Raw genomic sequence first — 24,968 nt, forward strand, 5'->3', positions numbered from 1 at the left:
CTATACCAAAAAATAAGATTGATATTTTGTGCAGTTCTGATCCAATATGATCACTTCTTTTCTGAAGAATTCATGCTTTTCTCAAGAATTCACCCACAGATTTTTTTTCCCTCCTTTTAAATTGCTTTCCAAGATAAGTAATCTGCTGACAGTTCTGCAGCTACTTAATTGTTTTTGAGGTTTCTATTCCATTTCTCACAACAAACCTATAACTAGTTGTATTCCCAGTTCCAGACTGGCAAATTACTTTGAAAAGTTTGTTGAGCTCTCATTTTCAAAAAGTATAACATGGTTTTGTTCCTAATTAGACAAATGTGTCATCTCTTCTCAAGGAGAAGGCCACCTGACCTAAATCTGTGCCCTTTCCAAAAGATTTTGCTCTTGTGACTGTTTCTGTCCTTTTAAAGACCGATTTCCTGTGTATTTAGTAAGTTCTGATTTTCCTGGGATTCATAGCTGTTCACATAAAATGAACACACACCTCAACAACAGTTTATTTTATTTAGGATAATTACCTTTTTCTTCTTTTCCCATAGACATGTCATCTTTGCTCCAAGCAGCCACAACAAATACGCAGGAGAATCCTTCCCAGGAATCTATGATGCCATGTTTGATATTGAAAGCAAAGCTGATCAACATGAAGCCTGGGAAGAAGTGAAGAGGCAGATTTCCATTGCAGCCTTCACTGTGCAGGCAGCAGCAGACACACTGAAAGAAGTAGCATAAGATGATGGCTTTGAAAACTCCCACAGCAGTGTGGCACACAGAGCTGCCAGGCTGCTGCAGTGTCCCAGTGTCCCCAACTGCCTGCCCTGAGTCTCCAGCCTCCCAAACCACATGGTAGGTGAGCAGAGTTCTGTGTGTCAGAGAACTACTGAGCTAGGAATTGCTGCATCTCTGCTACTGACAGAACTGTAGCTTTATGAATAGCCCTGGATGGAAGCAAATTTGGGTGTGGGGAGAAGTGGGAACAGGGGGGAAGCAGGAACAGTTTCTAATTGGAATTTTCTGAGATCTACCAGCTTTGAGGACCCAATGTTTTGGATGTACAGTTATGAAAACAATTATTTGCCAAACTACCTGCAAATTTTGTCCACAGCAGTGATCAACAGCACAAATTTTGATGGAAAAAATGTAATACTCAGCCTGCACATTTTTCTTGTTCTGATAATTACTTTTATAATAGAAAACATCAAAGGCATCTCTGCATTTCAGAATTTATTCTGCAGGACTGGCAAATGCTCTTTACACTGATTTGCTTTCCATTCCTTAAAAAAATAAAGAAGTGACTCTCCTACTGATTACCAAAGCAATACTGATTCTTGATAATCAGGGAAAACAGCTGCTTATATACAGAAATCTAAAAGCATGGTCTCAGTGGAGTGCACATCCATCCCACTGAAAGTCTCTATGCATCTCCCTCCTTCATTTGTACTTTGGAAAATAAAGATTTTGGGGAGTAACCAAAAGCTGACCTCCCTGCTCTTTTTGGCACTTTCTCTAGTTCTAAACCCATGGCAGCTTTTGTTCCTATTTTTTCCCAGGCAATCTTTCATATTTTTTCCATCTGAAGGAGCTGAAGGACACTGTGACTATTAGCATGGTGCTTGAGATAATTCTGTCTTCAAGTAAGACCTGAAGAATGTTTCCCATAAGGAGCTGATTTTACATTCAAAGAGGAACTGAAATGCATGAGAAGGCCAGTTGTACAAAACTGTTTCGTTTGTATATAAAAAAAAAAAATTAAAAATGTCTTGCTTCATTTGCCCTTCATTTGCCCTAGGTGTAATTCTCATCTATATGCTTTAAAACTAAAAAAAATTGCTAGAATTTTACTGAATCACATTCCAGCTTGTAGAAACTGACATTAACCATTTTAATATCTTAAGTAAAATATACTACAGTTTTTCTTACTACAATAAATTGAACCATGTTGTGGGAATAAAATCTTCTTTGTTTTATGGGGAATAGAACAGATGTAGCCTTAAAGAGGACAGAATTAGAAAAGCAGGACAGAGTTCTTGTTCTCATCTCAGATGCCTTGAATTCAAACAAGGTTACCAGAAATAACTTCTTGGAAGTTGTTCTGAGGGATATTGCCACCAAGAAGAGAGGCTTTCACTGGCATTGCCTCCAGTATGCCTCCATGAAAGGTGTTCAAGGCCAGGCTGGATGGAGCTCTGAGCAGCCTGGTCTAGTGGAAGGCATCCCTGCTCATGGCAGGGGTGTTGGAACTAGAGGATCTTTAGGGTCTCTTCCAACCTAAACCTATTCTATGATCCTATGAACAGCGAATACATTTTTGTTGTTCTCTTTACTTTTACCTAACTGGGGACACTCACAGTTAATAAGTTCATCTCCACATCCGTAGCTGAACTTACTGCTTAAGAACATCTTGTAATGATGTGACTGGTATATAACTACACTGTTTTTTTTTTTTTTTCCCTTTCTCCAAATCGTGTGCCCTTCCTGCTCCATCATAACTTTACATTAACTGCAATGGACAGTAATGAATGTGCCCCCAAGGGAGGGTTAGGATATCTAGATGGTGGAAAAAAGCCATTAGTGCCTCTTCCATATGAGCAGCAGCCAACTTTGGATCTGCCAGTGGTTGCTGCTGTAGGATCATCAGAGTATAAGGCAAATAAGGAGTTTCCACATTGTAAAGAAATATTTGATGAAACTTTCTTCTTCCTTCATTTACAGGAATATATAAACCAGTGAACAAATGTTTCACCAGTAACATAACTTTCAGTGGTAGCTAGCCTTTGAGGTTCTGTACTATTACCTTGCTGCTGCAAAATAACATACAATCTCTCCTTGCTTCCCTGTGCAGTTTGAAGCTGTAAGAATAAATTACAGCTCACAGCAGGCTGAATGCACAGCTGGCATTGATTGCTTTGCTCCTCTTGTCAACTTAATTGATAACTGTGTGAATGTGAAATTCATCATGACCAGCTACATCCTGAGAAGTACACAAAATACATGAAATCTATTTCCATTCCTGTCTATAAAGTTCTACTGAGGGAGAGTGATATCCAAACCCTTATAAATAAGGAAACCAAACTACTTATAAATGGCTTATACTAACTAATAGCATAATATACTAACAAGAGCTAGCTGGGTTCCAGACCCTCAGCCCCCTCAGCCTACCTAGACAAGGCCGCGTAGCTTCCCCTCCCCCACCCAGCCTAAAGTTAAGCAAAAAGAAAGTCTACACACTCTGACAACCAAAACCAAAAGAAAGAGTTCTCCTGAGAGTTCTTACTTTTAACTCCCTGTGTTCTCAGAAGCGTGTCTATACTTTCAGTGGTCACTCCAGGTACCAATATCTAAACTTGACTACTGATTAGTTTAACCTAACTTCCTAAAAAAAATTCACTTCCATATCAAACCACGACAATTCCACAAAATCCCTTTTTCTTATTGAAAGGATCAGTTACTCAGGGCTCCAACTGCCTTTCCTTCTTCAATGAGTAGAATCTTATGTTCTATAGATAAGCAAACAAACCTCTGTTGCTGTCCCCCAGTGCAAAGTGTAGTTCTGCCTTCCCATAATTTTGAAGTGTGGGAAGGGAATTTTTCACTCTCTTTACACTGGATCACCTACTGTGTCCTTCCACAATTCCATTTGCCCAGGTCCTTCACTCAGCCTAGCTGAAACAATCAGCAAATCCTACAAATGGGAGAAACCAACCCTTCAGCCTAGTAGACTGGAGCTGCAAAACAATCTGGCAAAATTAAACTTGGATGGACCAAGTATCACTTGGATATTTGGGTTGTCAGTTGCCTCTTTAGAAAATCAGTTCCAAAGGGACAGTGCCTGGAAGTTTATTTCAGCTTGGAGACAAACTTTTTAGTAGGCCCTGTTGCATTAGTACAAGAGGTAATAGTTTTAAACTGGAGAAGGGTCAATTTAGATGAGATACAAGTAGGATTTTTACAATGCAGGTGAGGAAACACCAGAACAAGTTGCCCAGATTGATGGTAGACACGCCATCCCTGGAAACATTCAGGGTGAGTGTTCTGAACCTTATCTAGCTGAAGATGGCAATGGGATTGGACTGGATAGCCTTTAAAGGTCCCTTTCAACCCAAACCTGTGTTTGGGTTGATCCTTTGTTTGATCCTATGATTCAGATTATCTTATGGTTGAAATACCTTTGGTTTGCCTTTGGAAAGAAATCTGTAACCCTAGGTGCTGGAATCTCCAGGTGACACTGTCAGACTCATCTGGGGAGCTCTCTCTGCAGCTGGTAGAAATTGGACATGCATTACCTGTTTTTTTCCTCTCTAAATTCCCCTAGTTTTATTAATAGGATATCAGTGTACAGTTAACAGTGCTATTGAAAAAGCTGAATGATGCTGAACATCATGAACTTCCCTATGGCAGAGCAGAGAAGACAACACTAATTAAATGAAATACAGAAATCTTGCTTCTGCTGTTCGGAGCAGAACCAAAGTGCTCTGTTCCTCAGAGAACAGCACCTGCTCATATAAAGTGTCCTTAGAGAAACCAGCAGGAGCTGAATTTAGCAAGCAGTCTTTGTCAAGGTAAAAGATCGTTCCCATTACACTACTGAGACTTGTGCCAGTTGGAATCTATAAGGTCAAGGATCCTCCTGTCAGCATCAACAGTGATTCTCCTGATGGATGCTGCACGCTTAAACATCTTCAGCTCAGGGAGCTTAAGGAATCTTGGAGGAGGAGTAAGAGTGCTTTGTTAGGCATCTCATGCAGGAGGGGCTGGACCTGGGTCAATTAAACTCCAAACATTCTCCAACCTTTCATTAAGGGAGAGGCAATAACAGAAAAGCATTTCACAGCAGGATATCGGATAAGAATAGACTTGCTAAGTTTATATGGCACCTTCCCCAGATGTGCTTTGCTAGCCTGCTGACAGTGCAGCTGACATGTTCCTGATGCTGCTATCCACATTACTTCCAAACTTGGCTGTACTTTTAGAAGGAAACCCAAGTCACAGTTGCTGGACACAGTGACTGTTGTGACAACATGCCCTTACATAACCTGTAAGAAGCAGGAGTTCGGGCAGAGGAAACATATACAGTCTGATAAAAAACAACCTGCCTGAGGACCAGATATTTGTATAGGATTCAGAGTGAGACTGCAGGACTTGGCACTTGCCTCTCAAGCAGCATTACACTCTGTTTTGTATTAACATACAATTACCAGAATATGGAGAACCTCTAGCAAAATCTATCAGCTCTCTAACAGCTACTGCTCAGTCTGCACAAAACTATACTTAAAACTTCAGTGAAGAACACCTGCAATGCATGGAGGAAAAGGAAGGATGTAGGATGCCGCAGGTTGCGATACACTCCTGAATAGCTATGCTTACTGAAGTACTCTTATGGGACAGTTTAAGGTAAAACATATGTGCATTATATAATACAATTGTGAAATACAAAAACTCATTAAAATTATGCATGGTTTAGCTTAAGAATTATGCATTCAGCATTTGGGTATTACCACTAAACCACACTTAATTTTTCGCCACTTTTCATTATACAAGTCCCAACCATACCCAAGACTTCAGGCAATCTGTGCCAAAACAACTGTTTAATTATAAATGCAATACATCTAATTGGCTGTTTTGTAAAGTAAAATGTTGTTGAGGAAAAATAACAGCAAAAGGAGCACTGACCAATGCCACTGTACTCACACAGCAAGCAGGTGAACCCTTACAAAGGTGAGAAAATTGTAAAACACTGTCAAGTTTAGCTGTTGGGAGCTGTTCCTTTGCATCATCCTTAGCATGTCTTCTCTTATTTTTCAACAACAAACATGTGACAATCTTTTTCTTAAAAGCTTATTTTCAACTACATTTCAATATCCTCCATTCATTTTACTGACCTTCTCTTCTTTACAGCTGTTAATTACTCTTGGAAAGCACAAGCATCCCACTTAAGTTATTCAGTAAAGTAAAACTCTGGTAACAGAAGAGCCAACAACATTCCAGTTCACAAAGCTGCAGTTAAAGAACCTAAACTACCTCTTTATTGTAGGTTTTGATCATGAGTAGACACTGCAAATGTTAACTGCTCTCACTATGGGCAGAACATTTAAAATTTCAGTTGTTTTTTTACATAATAATATAACTTGATTAGAAGGCATTCCTTTAAAAAAAAAAGAACCTAAATTAAGTCCCTTGGGGTATAGAAGCACACTGCATCAACTCTGCCTCCTTATACAGAAGCCTGATTTCCAATTAAGGATGAACAAATTAGGTAAAGCAAATAAGGCTAGAAGTATATTAGGTTAGTTTTCTCCCAAGCATGGAATTAAGCAATAATATTGCAGTATCAATATTTATCATAGGTTTAAATCACATTTCAGAGAAGAAGGTTTCTGGACTAAAAATATTTCATATATCATTGTAAGGTAAAAGATCTGCCTCGCGTAGCTTTAAATGAATTTTGTTGCAATGCACCTTTCATTAAAATTTAACAAGGAACTAATTCTTCAAATACTTGTTTCTAGTAGGTAACAAAAAAATTTTATTCAAAAGGATGCTTCATTTTTTCCTTCACCATTCATTTGACTGTGGATTAGTTTGTAATGTCTGTCACAATACCATGGTTATCCTCTGGTTAAAACATCTACCCAAACTTCAGGAAAAGCCCAAATATTTATTACCATAGAAGATATCAGGCTTCAAGAGGCAAACCCTTTTCTACACTGAGTCAATGCCAGGGGTTTTGGAAAGTATCTTATTTTTCTAAGAAACCAGAAAAAAAATCAAAGCAACAGTACCTTCAGCAACTTTAGAAACAGCCACTGTATCTGGAATTATGCCACTTCCATTAAGTTTGTGACAGCTCAAAATTCTTGGACTGAACTATTTCTGTAAATGAGACAGGCTGCCATCTCAGTAACCACACTCAGATTTCTGCAAAACTCATATCCTGACTGGGCTGTAGCTTTAGAAAGCAACAAGCAAAGAAAAGAACTACAGGTGGGGAAAAACCCCTTGGCGATGCAGTTTCCCTCCTAAATAGACTCACATGTGGAAAATGCCTACTTACATTTTACTTCACCACACTGCAAACTAACAGGAAGTTCTCACCCATAACAAAAGGAGTCAAACACAACCCCCAAATGTAACCAGCATGTAATAAGAATTTTATTGGATACATTTAGAAAAAACCTAGAGCATGAAGACACAAGATTAATTGCTGTAAGTTTTGTGAATGTGCAGAATCAAACAGCCATGCGAAAAGACATCTCCTCTTCAACTGTAATTCAAGACTCTTATAATGGCAAAATTATTACCACTCTTAAACAGTGTTCCAGACACATAACTCATTACTTTAAAAACGATCTCCTCCTGAAGAAGTAAAAAAATTTAGTAGCAAATTGGGAAAGATCATTATCATTAATAGATACAGTATTTAATTAATACTCATGCCATGTTTCAAGAATGCAAGCCAAAAATGCATCATTATGTAGAATAGGTATATTTTTTCCCAAGGCAAAATTCCTAGTAAAATTAATTCCTCAGCCTCTGAAATGGTGACTTGATAATGTACACAATCCAGAATACCATCCGATGGAAGATGTTTTTGTCAAGTTGTATCAGCACCGAAGAGTCAGAGTAGCTGATCAGCCCTGTGCTTAGCAGTGTATTAACATTTCACATAAATTCCAATTCCTTCAAGAAATGTTGTTACGGATACAAAATCACAGAATTGTTAAAATTAGAAAAACCTCTAAGATCACTAACCACCAAGGTAGCACCACCACCATGTTCACCATTAAACCGTGTCCTTAAGTGCTATACCCATGTTTTTTTCAACACCTCCAGGCATGGTGACTGCACTGCTTCCCTGGGCAGCTTGTTCTAATGCTTGACAAGCCCTTCCATGAAAATTGTTTTTCCTAACATCCAATCTAAACCTCCCCTGGCACAACTTCAAGTTGTTTCCTTTCATCCTATCACTTTTTACCTGGGATGTAATGTTCGGTACAAATATGTTAGATAGGAAAATGGGCTTATATACGAGGGAAAAGATTAAGATTTCTGTCATAAACTGTATGCATGCATACAGTATATGTATACCCATGCAATTGTTTGCATTATAAAGGGATAAGTTTTATATACACCTGGACAGTCAGTTCTGACTCATGTAACATGCTTGCCTACATGTGTAACACATAAACCCAGACTGAAACACACTACAGCTCTTAAACAATTTATAAAAATATAGTTGTACTGTATCAATTTAATTTGATAAATACAGCACAACATCTGAGAACATGAAAAAAGGATGAATTTGACACCGAGTATTTCTGTTCATACTGGCTTGCAATTTAGTGTCATAATATTAGACAGGTGAATGCCTGTGATCAAATATCACTTTGTTTACTTGACAAATCTTGCTTTTGGGAAAGTATCATGATTGGTTTAGTACACTACAGTTGGCCTTACCTTCTCTCCACACGTACTAATAAAAGTTACAACTAAGTCAATATTCCATCAAAGTGTCTGCTACCACTATGCACGTCAAGATGTCATTGCATGAAACACCAGGAACAACCCTTGGTGTGCTGAAGCCTGTTGTGAGCAACTGCTCAAAATACACAAATTCAGTGAGTGATACAGCTCTTACAGCTTCAGGATAGATGCGGACATGTGGTTATAAAAAACTGCTAAGAATTGCTGCAGTTAAACAGACAGTCTAGGCCATCTGAAGGTTTACACTTTTATTTTGAAAAGCATTCCAGGCCACAGAAACTATGCTGTTATTGTACAATCTATACCTTCTTGCCTGACCAAAGCTGGTGGGGTTTTCATAGGTTCTTTGATTTGTTTGCTTGTTTTTTTAAACAGGTAAGTTTTAAAAGTAGTTGTATTGCCATTGATGGGAGGAGTCATTATAGAACACCTGAAGTATCTTTAGTTTTGTGCTGAAAGTATGAACAACAGGAGAAGAGCAGGAGGAATGAATAAAAAGCAAAAGCAAAATTGGAGACCGTGTTTACAGGCGCTTTCTCCCACTTATGGCCAAAGTGACTAAGCTATCAGCAGAACATAGTTTGAAAGAGTGTAACAAGTAGTTACAGGATCCCAAAGTCTACAGCATTCACAGCAGATGGCCCATTCATCCACATTTCTCTCCATTTAGGGTTTAGTGCACTAACACAGAATATGACTTATTTAAAACCAGAAATTCTGTTTTCCCAAGGAATTCCATTTTCCATGTAGTTCTTTAAAATAGGTTTTACATTATGTAGACCTACTGCACATGAGGATGCAAATTAAGAGAAAATATGTTTTCCACATTTTTTAACATATTTAGGATATTTATATATCCATATGGATAGACACATTCAAACTTGCTTGTTAAACAAGAACTTTATCCTGGCGTTTAAGCACTACTAATTTTGCTGTCCAAGTTCAGAGTTCTGCACACACAAACACAGATGGCATGCTAGTAGCTACATCTATCTAGAATTTTTTATCCACTGATGTTCTCAGTGTCATACTAATAAGTACTCCACTTGTTGGTTCAGAACACATGAAGGAACATCTGTTCCATTTTGAGAGCATCACCTGGCAGGCACATATTTTATAAGCTTGTACCCTATCACTTTGCAGTACCTGACATTTTCAGATTTAAAAAAAGAGGAAAAAAAGGCATTATTAGAGGTTAACAGAATCTATACAGCAGAACTTAGAGCTGAAATTTTTTAGAAGGGCCCAATGGAGCATACAACCATGCTCAAACTAAGTAACTGAGGACAAAGGATCTTGAAATTAAGATAGAGAAGCACCAAAACAATTTTATATATGTGTACATACATATATATATATATATATATATTTGTATCACCAGTGTTAACTTCTTAGAGTTCAGGGATGGTTTCTTTGGTAATGTATTTCCTACTACTTTAAGCATGAAGTAGGACTTCAAGTACTGTTAGAGACAGAAGTCTGAGTCAAATCATACCTATTGGAAAACAGCAAGATTCTCAGAAATCTGTCTTTCACTTCAGAATGCCTTTACTACACCCTGTGTTTCTCCTGACACTATTCCAGGTCTGCCAAGGCTGGTAGATGAGCATCCACGTATTTTAACAGTCCACAAGACCTCTTGTTTACATATATAGGATTAGGCACAATAAATAATGGTGTGCATTTTTTATTACTTAATAGGAAAACATTTTTATTTCAGCTGCAAGCCAAAATTAAGGAACTACTCCAACCAGAAATAGAAAGTAACATTACTGTGTGTATTGCTGCCTGGATTAAAAAAAAAATCTCATTTTTACAGCTATCCTGCTTGCAGCCACACACCTTTACTGATAAACTGAAAACAAAACTAAGATCTTGATTTCTAATTACAGTCTGCTCAAAAGATACAGTATTCTTTTAAAGTATTTTGATTCAAAGGTACAATTACAATTTGAGACAGACATTTTAAAGCATGTTGTTTCTCCTAAGATTTGTCCTGTATTATAACTGCAGTTCTTAGATGACTGTCACCATTCTCAGAATCAAAGATACACATATCTATGTGGAAATTGTTTTACCAAGACACCTACAGGGTGTCCTGGCTTCTCTTACTACACATATCCATCCATCTACTTTGAGTCTTGATATTTTTGGTGTTGTAAAATAGGACAGACTATACATTCTAAAGGCTGCCAAATATATACAGCACTTTGGTAATTTTACAATAGTTTCCTGTTTGCATACTCTGCACAGCTGAAATGCTAAGTTACACAGCCATTTCACTGTCCATTTGCTTTTCTATTTAACGATTCAAATAGCAAACGTAAACGAGTTAAATAAATCCCTTCTTGCCACCTTTTTTTAAAAATTTTAACCTGATCTGCTTTGATACATGAAAGACAGCAGGAGTCAGCAAGTACTGAAATCCTTGGAATAACACCGTTCATTTCATTTCTCCATAGCCAACAGGTAATTGAAACAAACCTTTGTTTCAGAACATGAAAGCCTACAAGTGTACAACTACCTATTTCTGTTTATATAACCTTTTACTCTAGATGTAGAATTACATGCTAATCAGTTCAATCTCAGATTTTTGTATCTGCATTACTGTATGTTTCATAACAGTGTTGAATTTAACACGGGCTACCAAATGCATCCAGTCTAAAGGGAACAGCTGAAAAACAAAGACACTCACTATGAACAGAGAGCACATCTACTGGGATAGTCAGTGCATGGTAGGGAAGGTTGCAAGCAAAGGGCAATAGCTGTTTTACTCTAAATTCCCATGGAGACATTGCATCTAGCATAAACATACCCAGGGGAGCAAGAGCAGAAATAACTGTTACCCTTTCAAGTTTACATCCCCATTTACTGTGCGTCAAATTTCTTTCTAGAAGGGAACAGATGAACTAGCATTAAAAAAAAAAAAATTTATATAAAAGTTAAATATTTGATTACAGTAGCAAGTCACCACTTCATCATGGGAAATAACTTGTCTCTTGGAATTGTTACTGATCCGAACTCTCCTGTTTTGGTTGTGTGTTGGATACTGGTAACTCCAGACTTGCCCATAGCAGGGGCTCTGCTTTTCTCATAGTGAGCTCAATCTTTGTAGCGGTCATGTTCACGTAACTCCTCTTTACATCAATCACCTGTAACAGTAAAGGTATTTCACACTTCAGTTTAACAGATTGATAGACACTGGGGAATTAAGTTAGGGAGTACCTCATCACTAAGTTTCAGTAGATGTTTAGGTAGATGAAGATCCCTCTAGTATCTTGAAAACAAGATTGTTTCCCATTCCCAAGCTACAGAATGTTTATGGCAAAAACATATGTCTATGCATATCTAACATACACTGGCTAACATACATAACCAAGGGTTTTCTGCAATACCACTACCATGGTGGTGGGATCAGAAAGGACCTTGGAAGGCCACCTTCTGTACAAAGCAGTGCCCATTATTATGTCACACTCCTGGGTCATTATATTCAGATTTAAATGTAATTACTCAATGTCATGCAACAGAAATTCTTTCAAAAAACAGAGTAATGAGGAAAACCAAACCCTTCTGAAAGAGAGGAAGCTAATGGCTTATGTTTCTGTTTCTTTCTGGGCTTTTTTTTTTGTTTGATTTTTTGTTTGTTTCTTTTTAATAGAAAAAATATTTTTATACTTACTCCCCACAACTTCACACTACGGTGAAACTCCTTTTCTCCTTCAAACACAATATGGATATTTACCTTAACAGGAAAAACAAAAGAAATAAGAAAAGTTTATCATGTTAATAAAACATCTGACACCTCAAGCATGTTTAAACAGAATATACCATTTTAGGATTTGGATCCTACAATGACCAAAGTGATAAAATTGTCCCTCAGAAATAGAAGTGAGTATCTATTTTAATACATTCTGATACAGTTGCAGTCAACAGTGACCACTGGTAGCTTATCACTTTAGACAAATCACAGAGGCATTTTGACACCTGTTTAATATTAGTAGCTGTGAAGCAGCATACAATGAAGAATGGTATCAAATTACATTAAGTCAAATACAACTAAATGATGACTCTATAATTATTTATACGTATGATGCAAACCCATCATGCTTGGGTTTTCATTATGGAAGTCAAATTAAAGATTTTTTTTGCAGTACTTTATTGCAGCTTAAAAAAAACCCCACACATTAAAGTGCAGATGTCCAAACAGAAGGAAGAAAAAAAGCTATACATACTTGAACAAACACAAATGCCAAGAAAAAGCAGTTACTCAAAATAGAGTCTTATGCTATCTCTGCCTTGTAAATAAAGCTGAGCAGATTTTCCTAGGTTGAAGTTGCTGATCTTAAGGTAGAGGCTCACCATTGTGCTATTAGCTTCTACGTAGCTCAGATCAGGGACAGAGTTTTTAGCATATACAGAAACAGTCACTTCTCCTCCAGTCTGGTGCCAATCATGCCTGCATGGAACTACTTTTGTACCCTACATAAGGAAAAAGGCACAGGAAAAAAAAAAGACTTAGAATTACATTTGAATATATTTTTACAAGATTAACAGCATAAACGCCCAGGACTTGTTTTAATAGCCAATTAGCATAGCTAATAAAGGACTATATTTCATCTTCACAGGAGACTGCAAGACTCCACTTGCAATTCTTTTTACTAAGTATTTCAGTATCTCCCTCTCAAACAAACTACAACAAAAAAAAAGTTACTTGTGGATCAACTTATTTTCCAAGACTAAAGTTAGCCAGCAGGTTATAGAAAGAAACTGAACAAAGAGAAAGAATGCCATGACTCCAAGAGTGCTTCATAGTCCTGCAAAAAAAATGTATTACACTCTGTTCTCTGATGCAGAAAAAGTAAACTGTGAAAAAACCCTCAAAATAAAAACAAAAAGCCCAAGTAAAAAAAAATCATTGCTGGATAAAAGCCCATTATCTCAATACACATACAGTTAATATACACATGGTTTCTTTAAACGTGGGGAAATTCTTTACTCTCTTTTTCTACACTCTCCTGCTTTGGACTCATGTCTTCAGCTTTTTTTTTTAATCCCTACTTTATGCACTTGCAAATAATTCTTGAACAAAAACATAAATATTCAAAGCAACCAGCAATTATAAGATTTAAAGGAAGTAAAGGATTTGTGAAGTAATTACTTTGGAATGAGGTAATGAAACTACACTTTTTATAACATATCTTTATTTTCTTCTGTTAAACATTCCTGATGTTTCCAGTGTCATACCCTTTTTGCCTCAGCAACAGACAATACATTCGTAACAAGAACTTTGTGTTCACCTGTATCCATCATGTGACCAAATAATGTTTTTCAAGTGTTTTGGTCCATTTTTATATTCTATAATATTCTTAAAGAATCAAGTATACCTGTACCACAGACTACTTCACACTCCATTTCTCAGTTTTCCTGCTGTGCACATTATGTATCCTCCACATTATGTCAGAGGTAGTAATCTGTAACAGCTCAGCTACAGTAGTAACTCAATCAAGCTACAAACTACATTTCAGTATTCAAAATTCAGAATGGTCAGTTCCAGAATGCAATCTTAACACTACTTACTGCATCCTTTTTAGTCCATACGTGTGGTCCTCTTGTGCAGCCTTCTTGAGCTAAAAATGTATTGAAGTCAGAAGTTTTTCTTTTACAACAGCTCCAATACTTCATCCTTGGAAGTTTGCAAAGTAATTAACAAACAATATTTAGGACACTGTTTACTGTGAACATTTAAGATCTTTCTTTTATGCAATATTACTGTTACTTCCGTATACCCCCTTTAAGCATTGCCATTTTTTGACAGAAGAGGGAATAGCAAATAAATCAAGGCTACATCTAGCAGGAGCACACAAGAAAGCAGGAACACCAACAGATTAGTTAAAAAACCCTGAAGTTAACTGAATACTAACCCTTCACAGAACACAGGTACAAAAATGGAAGTTAGCTGAATACTAACCCTTCATGGAATATAGGTACACCAGAATGGTAGATACATACTTCCTCTGTGCTGTGTGGTCCTTCGTATGTCTGGTGGGACAAAGCATTTGAAGTGTATTACTGTTACAGGATTTGGAGCAAGGAAAAAAAAATAAAACATAACATGACAAAAACCAGAAATAATGACCAAAGTATGACAAAGCTTTTGGGTAAATAATCTAGATCGAATGGCTTGTCCTAGCTTTTCCAAGTAACTGTTCTACCTTCCTTCACAGAAGGTTCTCTAGCACTGCTGAGAAGCTGTCTTTATATTAGTTCAGTGGCACACATCAATGGTGACACCATCTATGCTCACAAAGGTCACTGCAGATCCTCAGAGATTTCTGTCTTTAAAATACTCTGAGCATTCAGAGAAAACAAGAACTTGAAAATAAATTAAATTTGTCATTCATAAAACACATGGATTCTCTAGAGAAATTAAAATAAACAATATACAACTTAGCCACTGAGTATCAAATCAGTTCTTCCCAACACAAAGACTGCCAAAGTGCTCCTCCCACCAGAGCTTCGGCTGATAATGCAAAATCTTCCAGGTAAAATAGGTATTTAAATTTTACTGTCCCATTTTGCACAAAACAAGCCTGTCAGTGTAACTTTCACTTTGAATGACTACATAATATAATGACTGATTTTGGTGCTAGAATTGTTAAAACACTGACTTTTTAATTCTTCTTGCAGACTCTGTTAAGATCTGTAGATGCTTCTAATCTATACACATTATCAAGAGCAACTCAAGTGTTATCAGTAAGCTACCCCTCACCAATATTATATTTAATATGTTAAGTTGAAACACCTCAGTACAATGGATTTGACAAGCTTACTAATTAGAAGTTCATGACAGGTTTAGGAAAAAAAATAATTGTCGACTTTCTGCGAACAACTCACATTTGTCCATAATAAAGCATGTTATCAAATGTGCATTTGTTAAACCCAATGGACTTTGTGCCTTTTCCAAATTAACTTGCAGCATGCAAAAAACCAAAACTGCTCACTTAATAGCTGAGCAGCTGCATTTAGAGTACAACTGAACCACTTACTTTTGAACAGCCTGCATTTTTACATGCCGTCCCAATCTTGATTTCATCACTATCTTCATCTGTAAACAGATTATTATAGAAAATAGCAAATGAATTGTGTAATTGACTGAACACTTAGCTTTTATTAAGGACTAAACTGAGCTGAGGAGGAGATTAGAAAAACCTTCCTCTTCAAGCTTCTATTTTCTGCCTGACAGTGAAATCTGCCAGAGAGGTACAGAGAAACATTCCAAAAGCTGTATTACCTATGCATCAAATTCTAGGCTCTATATCTTTACACATTTTAAGTGAGGTAAATAAAAAAAGATGAAGAGGATCATTACAATCACAGGGGAAGTGAACAGTCATTCATCTTGTTCAGTTTTATAAAACTAAGAATGTAAAAGGCTTCAACTGTTGTCTATAAATACACACAAGGAAATAATCTGGATACCATAGAGAAAGAAGAGCTAAATTAGCTTGGCACAAGAACAAAAGAGCATAAAATAGCCACAAGTGTAGGTTGAAATTATAAAGTTTCTTAAGGAGTGGTGTAGTTCTGGAACCAAATTCCAAATAAAATGTGGGAAGAAGAAAGAAGAAAAACAGACAAGGGAGAACCAACTAGTCTTCTGAAGAATTTCACCAATTTATGAAGGTTTTATATGATACTGTCTCTGCAACAATAGGGAGCACAGCTCATTTTTTGGTAACTCTGTCAGTCACATGCAGAAATGAATGTTCCCATTATGTCTATTCTAACCAAGAAATCTTAAGAAAGACACAGTTCAAATAATGCTAAGGACAGTGAACTGCTCCTGACAACCAAGTCTCCATGCTATCCACATTTGGACTTCAATCATCATTCCCTGGACTGGAAGGTATTTCCCAGATTATTACGAAAAAGAACATAATTACAGGAAACTATCACTTCAGAAATGACAAGATCTGCATTTCATTTATTTGTGTGACACTTAGCATCACATACCTACTTAATCTCCCTGTCTCCTTACCTTTTCTCCCTTCATTTTCTGATGACAGTTTCAGTTTATCAAGAGCTTGTTTCAAGGAAGCTGACACTTTCAGCTGCAAATTTGTCATTGGCTCATCTGGGCTAAAAAAAATCCATGTATTAGTGTCAACTTACTTCATGGGAAAGAATTTATAGAAGACAAAGTAGTAACTTTTAATCTTCCTACAAGGCTCTTCCTTTCAAACCTCCCTTCAACAAACTACTTTTGTAAATGCCAATCCGTACTGTTTATGAAAAAACAGACTAGCAACTTGGAAGGCAGTCTTGGCTTTCAATTGGAAATACTAAATATTCTACAAAAATAAAAATAAATCAGAGATACTAAGAAATCTAAATAAAAGCACCCCAAAATTATTTTTATTACTATTTAAAACACTTAACACAGCTTCTAGTGGCATTTTAAGCCACTATATATATACTTCAATTTTTGCTTCTTGTGGATCTAAGTGCTGAAAGATCAAGTACTTCTTTGTCATAACCAGAATTCTTTTCTCATATTTTGAAGCTTAAAATAACATCATCACTTCTACCAAAACCAAGGTCTTCTAAGGTCATAATTTCAGAATTTCTACACTACATGAAATGTACGACACTGAAAAACCAAGCAAGCTTTAACTTGGTGAACTGATTACAAATCTGGAAAACCTGAAGTTTTATATACCATACCTTGGTCTCTTAATTGTTTCCAATGGTTTTGGTGCCTGAATTATGTGTTCTTGAAATTTGGGTTTCAGTTCAGCTAGCTCCTTTCGTTCAGAAGTAGTTTTGACTTTTGGTTTAACAGGCTCAGGAGGTTTCTCACTGTTATGGAGACCCTTTGTACAACCCTATTATGGAAAGCATATGTTTTTATTTATATATAAATGCAGTGTAGTTCATATGCATTAAAAATTAACAAAAACTGCAACAAGTCTTCTTGACTCATTTCTTCAGCTCCATCTTTTCCTTTAGCCCACTCTAAACACTGGCTGCAAAGGAAAACCTATGCCTAAAAAGGAAAATATTCTCATTTTGGACATAAGTTAAAAGAAAAATGCATACTTTCTGTAGTCAAGCAAAGCAGCAATAAATGTTGGCCATCCTTCTTTATTAAAAAGCAGTTCTATCAAAATCTATTTTGATAATTTTAACAATTAAAGCTTGAAAATGAGCCTTGACTTCATTATATGAAGCCCTGAGCATTATATAAAGAAAAATAGAGTATATAGGAATTAAGACTGTTTTAAGAGAAGTAGGCAAATTTAAAACATGCAAGCACATGCACCATTTAATATTAATCACAGTCACTTGACAAGTATAGAAATTGTAAATAATCATGAGTACATACCACAATGCTTAAGAAGTCAGAAAAGTCTGTTGTTCTCCTCTTACAACATGACCAACCCTATAAGCATTTTGGAAGAGAAACGACATAGGCATGACTACCGAGCTTGACAACAGATTAAAAAAAGCAAAATATTTATTATATTTCTTTAAAAAATATGGCACATCAAGCTTAGCAATTGTTTTCTTCCCTACTGTGGACAATATTGTCATCTGCAATTTTAAAAGCCAGAGAACTCTTCTAGTTTGCTGATGCTGCCTTAATCAGAAAGTTCAGTAAATGTGAGGCAATACTTCCATGATAAGTTAGGTACCAACTCTGTATAACAGAAAACAGAAATGTTACTTCATTTCATAAAGTAACATGTAAGCAAAACAAACAAATACTACACCTGAGACCAGGCTCTGCACAGGCCCTCTTCCAAAAATTATAGGGATTTTTTTTTTTCCTTTTCTTGAGCACCACTCAAATCTTTCAGTTGCTTATTTCCCACCAACAGAGCTGGATATATGCATTGCACAGCTATCCAACTATATCAATTAAGAACACTTTTTATCATATCAACCAGAAGAAATTCAATTTTAGAGCAAATTGCCTTGACACTGTGAATAATATATCTTAGAACTCAAAGAACAACAGTTCTCTCTCAAAGAGACAACAGTTTGACTAATGCACCAGCACTTTAAAAGCTTAAGTGGTGCAACACAATGGGTTTATGTAGGTTGTTCTAAAATACCCTCAAAATATTAACTATTTCCACCGTTGAGGAGGCAAAAGGTTCATCCTGCCCACCTAGATTATCTAAACTCATAGCATGAAGAAAACTGCTCATTTGCAATTATGATAAATTTTTAATTAGGATACGGAGAAGGGGGAAAGTGGCATTTGTTTAAAAACAGTGAGTATGTAAGAGAAAGAGGGAGTAAAACTAAGTTTTTGAGCTAACCGTCTAATTTCTCTCTTTGTAACGACGTATAAGGTTTTTGTACTGTGCTCTCAGTATGGCTAAAATTTACACGTACATAATTTACAGCGTTAATTTAAATGTACAAAAAAATTTACCATTGTCTAAGCAACGGTACAGTGTTGGATCTAAGAGCATTTGTCCCAATTTGCCAGTGGCACACAATGGATGATTCTAGAGTCAGTACTGCAATATAAGCAACAGCTCACAGCAAACACACTGCCCAGCACAAACGCAGAAGCTTTCACAAGGACAAAAGACGCCACGTTGTTGGGATGAAATGCGCTTCTAGCAGAAGCAGTTTCTAAATACCAAGAAAAAAACCAACACTCACTCCCCTCAAAGCTCAGCTAAACAGCAGTTTAGTGTTTTAAGAAAAGTCAATTAGGCAACACCAGTATTAATAAAGTGCCAGGCTCCATTTTTGGACACCAGATTTCTGACTACACACAATTAAATTATTAGAATGATTTCCTCTACTGTTTCAGCAGTTGTGTCTGAGATGATTCCCTGTAAGCATTTTGTATGCATCCAGTAGATCCTGAAGAGGGAAAACAGTTTAGCACAAAACCAAGGATGGGCTGTGCAGTCAGGCCTAAGCACTGGAGACCCATCACAGGTATATTTAATTCTTCACTGAAGATGGAGCCCAAGAATCCTGGACAGCTGCATAAGAGGCATGGGTGACCAATCCTGATTCAACCAACATCCTCATTTGGCTGATTAAATGAACTGCTGTTATTTACAGCAGACAAATGTCACATACACATTACTGCCCTGGCCACATTAGACCACAAGCAGCTGCTCTGAATTCCAAGCAGGTTAATTAACTTAAAGAATATGAAACCCCTCAATGGCTCCACAGTCCTATATAGAGAACCTAATTAAACTGCTGAGAGACCTAAAGTCAGTTAATCAACAGGAAACAAGTCATCTAGACTTGCATGGCATTTAGACCATATGAGTGGAGTTTTTAATTTCTTTTTCAGGAATGAGTAACTGTGCTTTTCTAATTTCATGGGTCTGCTCATGATAGGCTGAACATCAGTTTCTCAACACTGAAAGATGTGGAATTAAAAAGATGAAAAACCAAAATGATAATACTTAAATGGACAGTTGCATACTTACTTTGAGAGCATCATGAAAAACAGGCACACCTGGATGGTATGTGCATGAACCTAGAAGACAATCATTATTACGAATATTGAAGCATACCAATAATCTTTATTCATATGATTACAAACCCAGCAAAAATGCCATACCTGCAATTTATGTATGCCATGAGCTACCCCACTTCCCTGAATGCACATCATTACCCAGAAAAATCCAGATTTCACAAAAAATGCTCTCTGAGTGCATATATTAAACATAAATAATCAGGTCTTCTTTCTTCTTATGTGTAACACAACACAAACTAGAAAGCAGGTGTCTAAGACAAACTACTGCTTCTACATGGAGCAAGTAAACATCCCTGGCCTTCATCAGTAACCGGGCCTGACTGGTAATTTTGCAGAAGAAGGTGACCCTATGGCTATGTGACCAATAGAAAATACTGACTTATCACTTCAAATACATCTATTTGAACCTGATCAGAGTTTTCTACTGAGAAGCATTCTGTTAAAAAAGTCTCTTGATGCACATCATGAGTTTATGATTTGAACTGTAATTACCTTGTTCTTTTTTCAATGTTTGTAGTATCCTAAGCCACCTAAGGATTTGAACCCAAAGGTTAGTCTTACACACACAATTTTGATGTGTCAATACTATTTATTACTAATACATTCTGTACAAACACTACACTTGACCACAGCCTCCATTAATTAAAGTGTTTGCATTTACAGGTGTTTATCAACATTACACAGCTGTTCTCTTTTACTTGTATTCCTTTCACATGTAATAAAACTGCTCTGATTATATAACTTCTTACTGCCATTTACTGCGTGGATAGTATTTTACTGACTTGACTCTAACCACTACATTTTAGCCTTTAAAGCAAAATTAGAAACACTTAAAATTTAAAGTGGCAAACAGTAACAATGCATATAATAGGAAGCAAAAAAAAAGAGTGATAAATAACTTTATTAGCAATCTGCCTACAAATATTTAATAGGCAAAAACCCAAACCAAGCTTAGTTGTTTTTATCTTTTTTATAAATATGTAGATTTTAAAAGAAACACAATTTTGTATAATTTTATTTGATTTTATATTCAGTGCCTAGTCTAAAGCACTAATACAGTCTGAGAGACATCCGTTCCCACCTTAACTCAAAATGCACATATTTTGGGACATTAGTCCTTCAGCAAGGCTTACAAATATATCCATAAACCTTTATAAATTCCTTCAGTTTCAGGATGAAAAGCTAATGCTGGTAAACCTCGCAGGAAAATTAAAAAGGAAAAAGGTGGTTATTTTGCATAGAGACCAGGACTTCACTCTTAAATCAAATAAAAGTAGAGGTTATTCTTTTCCAAAAGCATGAAAGTATGTCACTAGAAGCATCATGAGAATAAACTCTGTTTTGTAGCAAAATTTTTTTCTGAGTCAGAAGACTTAAATGACTATTTCTAATTCTTCACTAGAGAGATGCTGTTAATAACAGCAACTGTTTTAGAGACCAGAACCATCACAAAATCAACTATCTCAGGGGTGGCTATGCTCCAGCTCAAGGTAGACGCAGACAAGTGCCTGGTCGTCCATCTGGCCAAGTGCAATCCTTTTTCCTCTCTCCCTGGAGCCTGCTCTGCAGTAGGTACCAGATGAAGCAAGTGACAGCCCACTTGGCTGCTGCCTCCTCACGGCCCTGCGTGCTCCAGGAGAGAAGATGCCAGGACAAGGAGCTCTGCAGTGCCTCAGCAGAGCCAGCGGGATCTGAGCAGTCTGACCATTGTGCCTGCTAGAGAACAGTAAAACACCAGCTCGTCTGTGCTCTCACCGGGTCCAACAGCTCTTATCTGACACAAAGGACCCCTTCTCACACTAGGCAGAGAAAACTGGTCAGGATACAAGCAGATAAAAGCATATTCTAGTTCGGATTTGTATGAGATGAGATTGCTGCAGCCTTTGGTTGCTATTCTACATTTTAATTTAAAAAAACAAAAAACAACAACAAAAAAAAAACTAGTTACCTCCCCACTGCTGTTAATATATTTCTTTTACCAGAAAGACCAAAGTATTTCAAAGCCATTTTCTCTAACCCTCCTGCAACTTTTGGAGACACAAGTACCACAATTTTTCAGGTTTTTGTTTCTTTGGAGCTTTTTTGATGTCAATTTCATAGCCAAACTGATCCTACTGTGCACACACTACTATCACCTTACTGCTGCATCCTTAAAGCACTTTAACAGTCCTTTCATTAGATGTTAAAGTAGAAATTTGTAGGGGTCACCCATATGCAAACCCTGGTTCTTTGTAGCGATCTGTGTATAATTACATTTACCTTCAGAAATGCTTAGTCTAGGACACAGTGATTCCACTACATGTTCCAGCCACTTACTGAAACAAATTTCATGTCATAAAGTTTTTTTTCCCCAACCCAAGCACCACAGAGCTAGCATATGGCCATGCCAACCTGACCTAGTTTACTACAGCCCGATCACAAACCATAAAGAACTGTTGCTTTTATAAGGAGTACAGGTCAAAAACTCCTAATAGGATTTTTTTTTAAACAATAAATATCCTTATCTGCTTTGCCTTTTGGGGCAAAGAGGTGCTGGGGATAGTGGTGGAAGAGATCACTAAATGTAAGCATTCCACAGCTATGCCCACTTCTGCTGTTACAAACATTAGCAAGTCCTACTCAATATGTTGCCCCTCTCTATGCAAAAACACGTAACTGAGAAAAATAAACACTCCTTATTGCCACGGTTCTAAACCACAGAAAACGCACAAGTTAGAACATGTTAGCCTACTTCGAGCCCTAGGGGTCACTAAAAATTAAATTAAGAGAGAGCATTCTAGACATTCAACCAACAGCGTTACTTTATGAACCAGGTGAGGGCAAGCCTTCTGAAAACTCAACTCGCCCTTCTGCACCTCTGCGGAATTATGAAACTCCAAATGACAAAGCTTTTAACACGCTTCACCAGCATTCCCAGCAAACACAGAAGTACTGCAAAGGCTCAAGGCAGTTGGAAGAGAAGGCACACGTGTGCAATTCAGACACATTTAATTACCCGCTACAAGTCCACACACTTGAACTAAAAAAAAATAACAAAAACTAAACCAACCAACTATAACCAAACAAAAAAAAAAAAAAAAAAACAAAAAGCCGCTGGTAACTGCGATGAATGCAACACCCACAGAGGCCCTCAGCAGAGAGCCTTGAGAACCTCTGGCACACATGACAGCGCCGTACGGCGCCGGGCCTGCCCCGGCCCCACACGCGTGCTCCCGGGGCAGGAGCACCCCGCGGCTCGGGTGCCGGCCCCGCAGCGCCCGGCCCCGCGCGGGACGAGCTCACACCGCCCCGCAGGGCCGCGGAGGCCGCCCCCGCTCCCCGCGCTGTCAGCCGGGAGGCACCGCGCCCCGGCCCCTCCGCCGCTCTCACCCTCCGTGTTGTTCTCGGGGTCGAAGCGCTGCCCACAGCCCCGGTTGTAGCAGAGCAGCGACATGGCCGCGACACCGGGAGAGCAGAGCCCGGTGAAACACGGCGGAAGGAAGAGGGAAGGGAGGAAGGAAGCCGGGCAGCAGCACCGGGGGCGGGGCAGCTCCTGCGGCGGAAAGAGCCGGCCGGAGCCTTCCGGAATCTTCACGAAGCTTCGGGGGCCGGCGAGCGCGGGCGGGCGGCCGCGCAGGCGCTGCTGCGGGGCCGCGGAACCGCCGGGCGGCTGGGGCCGGTGGTGGTGCCGCGGCTGTGCGTGAATGCTCGGCCTCCGGAGAATTTCTCGCGCTTGTTTTTTTTTTTTTTTTCTTTTTCCCTTTCCTTGCATATGAGTTTGATTTCGAATAAATGCTTGTGTATATGTGTTAAACGGCTGTCTCATCTGCACTGAAGCAGAGATGCCAGCGTCAGAAGCCTACTATGAAAACCACTAATTTATGTTCTCTTAGTTGCCTGCAAGTTTGCCTGGCTGGTCCTGACAGCTGGCCAATTTATATATGCTCTATAGTGTGCATTATAGAGGTTCTCTTTAAAATCATAGAATAGTTTGGAGTTGGAAGGGACCCTTAAGATCATCTGGTTCCAACCCCACCACCATAGGCGAGGACATTTCGCCGTGCTCCAAGCCCTGTCTAACCTGGCCTGGAACACCAGGCATGGGGCATCCCCTGTCCCAGTGCCTCACCATCCTCAAAATAAATAATGTTAGGAATAATACTGAGTCTAAAAATTTGAAGCCATTCTTTTCTCTTGTCACTACATGGTGTTCTAAATACATAACTACAGACAGCTACATTTGTGCACGCAATTATAAACTGATTCCTTCTAGTTAAACATCTACAGCACAGCTTTTAAAATAGAATTGCCCAGGTGTTTGTGCAGCCTATGAGAAATCCTGAAGCACACATGCACAGAATGAACAAAAAAAGTGCTTGTTAAAGGGAGTTTCATGATGCAAAAGGATCATCAGGAGACTGCTTCTGATGTAGCCCTGATCTTCTGCAAACTTGTGAGTTGATGCCTGATGTCTGTTGGCATTTTTTTAATGTGTGGCTCACATAAAGATACACATTTGTTTGAGTCATCTAATACTGAGTGCTTTCCTATGACGTTAGTAATGGAGTTTGGTTCAACACTTATGAAAAGAAAAATATAATCCGCGTGCTCCCAAAAAGTATCTTGTGCATATTCCCTACCTTAATTGCTATCTCACTGATATGGAGACATGCCTTTATATCTTCCAGACAGAAATCAAAAAAAGAATGTATTTGTTTAATAATTCAAAACTCTACAGCATATGGCATTAAAGAAAATTCACCTGAAAACTCAGTTTGTTGTTAATTTTAACACACAGAGTCAGATCTCTGAAAGTTAGCGAGCTGTATCTGTCATCTTTGTACGTGATGCTAAATAGAATTAGGTGTTTTGTTTCACACAACACTGTAGAAGCAAATAATGGTTTGTAATCAGCTCTTGAGATTGTGTGTATTTGGCACAAAACACTGCAAATTGACAGTATGTAATCTTCATCTCACAGAAGTCTGCA

General features: G+C 37.9%; 2 protein-coding genes across 3 annotated transcripts in view; one reads left to right on the top strand and one right to left on the bottom strand.

The window, feature by feature from the left end:
* The window catches only part of LOC128783424 (N-acetylated-alpha-linked acidic dipeptidase 2-like), a 31,336-nt gene extending 29,413 nt beyond the window's left edge, over positions 1-1,923 (top strand). The window contains exon 19 of the mRNA XM_053934080.1: positions 537-1,923. Coding sequence (XP_053790055.1) covers positions 537-726 — 190 coding nt within the window. The 3' untranslated portion in view covers positions 727-1,923. The remainder of the gene's footprint in view (positions 1-536) is intronic.
* Positions 643-23,792, bottom strand: CHORDC1 (cysteine and histidine rich domain containing 1). Of its 2 annotated transcripts, XR_008429157.1 has the most exons (12): positions 23,369-23,792; positions 19,950-19,999; positions 17,861-17,917; positions 17,200-17,360; positions 16,514-16,614; positions 15,522-15,580; positions 14,444-14,514; positions 14,053-14,158; positions 12,835-12,954; positions 12,155-12,217; positions 11,434-11,627; positions 643-708 (listed from the first exon to the last, which is right to left on the bottom strand). XR_008429157.1 is itself a non-coding variant. In XM_053934081.1 (11 exons), exons 1-11 carry the CDS (start codon positions 23,748-23,750, stop codon positions 11,484-11,486), a joined length of 1,314 nt encoding a protein of 437 aa, XP_053790056.1. In that variant the 5' UTR covers positions 23,751-23,792; the 3' UTR covers positions 7,122-11,483. The 2 variants fall into 2 exon arrangements, 1 of the variants encoding a protein (XP_053790056.1); XM_053934081.1 differs by lacking the exon at positions 643-708 and having other exon boundaries at positions 7,122-11,627.
* Between the last annotated feature and the right edge of the window lie 1,176 nt (positions 23,793-24,968).

This window comes from Vidua chalybeata, chromosome 2, assembly GCF_026979565.1.
Source record: "Vidua chalybeata isolate OUT-0048 chromosome 2, bVidCha1 merged haplotype, whole genome shotgun sequence".
NCBI lineage: Eukaryota > Metazoa > Chordata > Aves > Passeriformes > Viduidae > Vidua > Vidua chalybeata.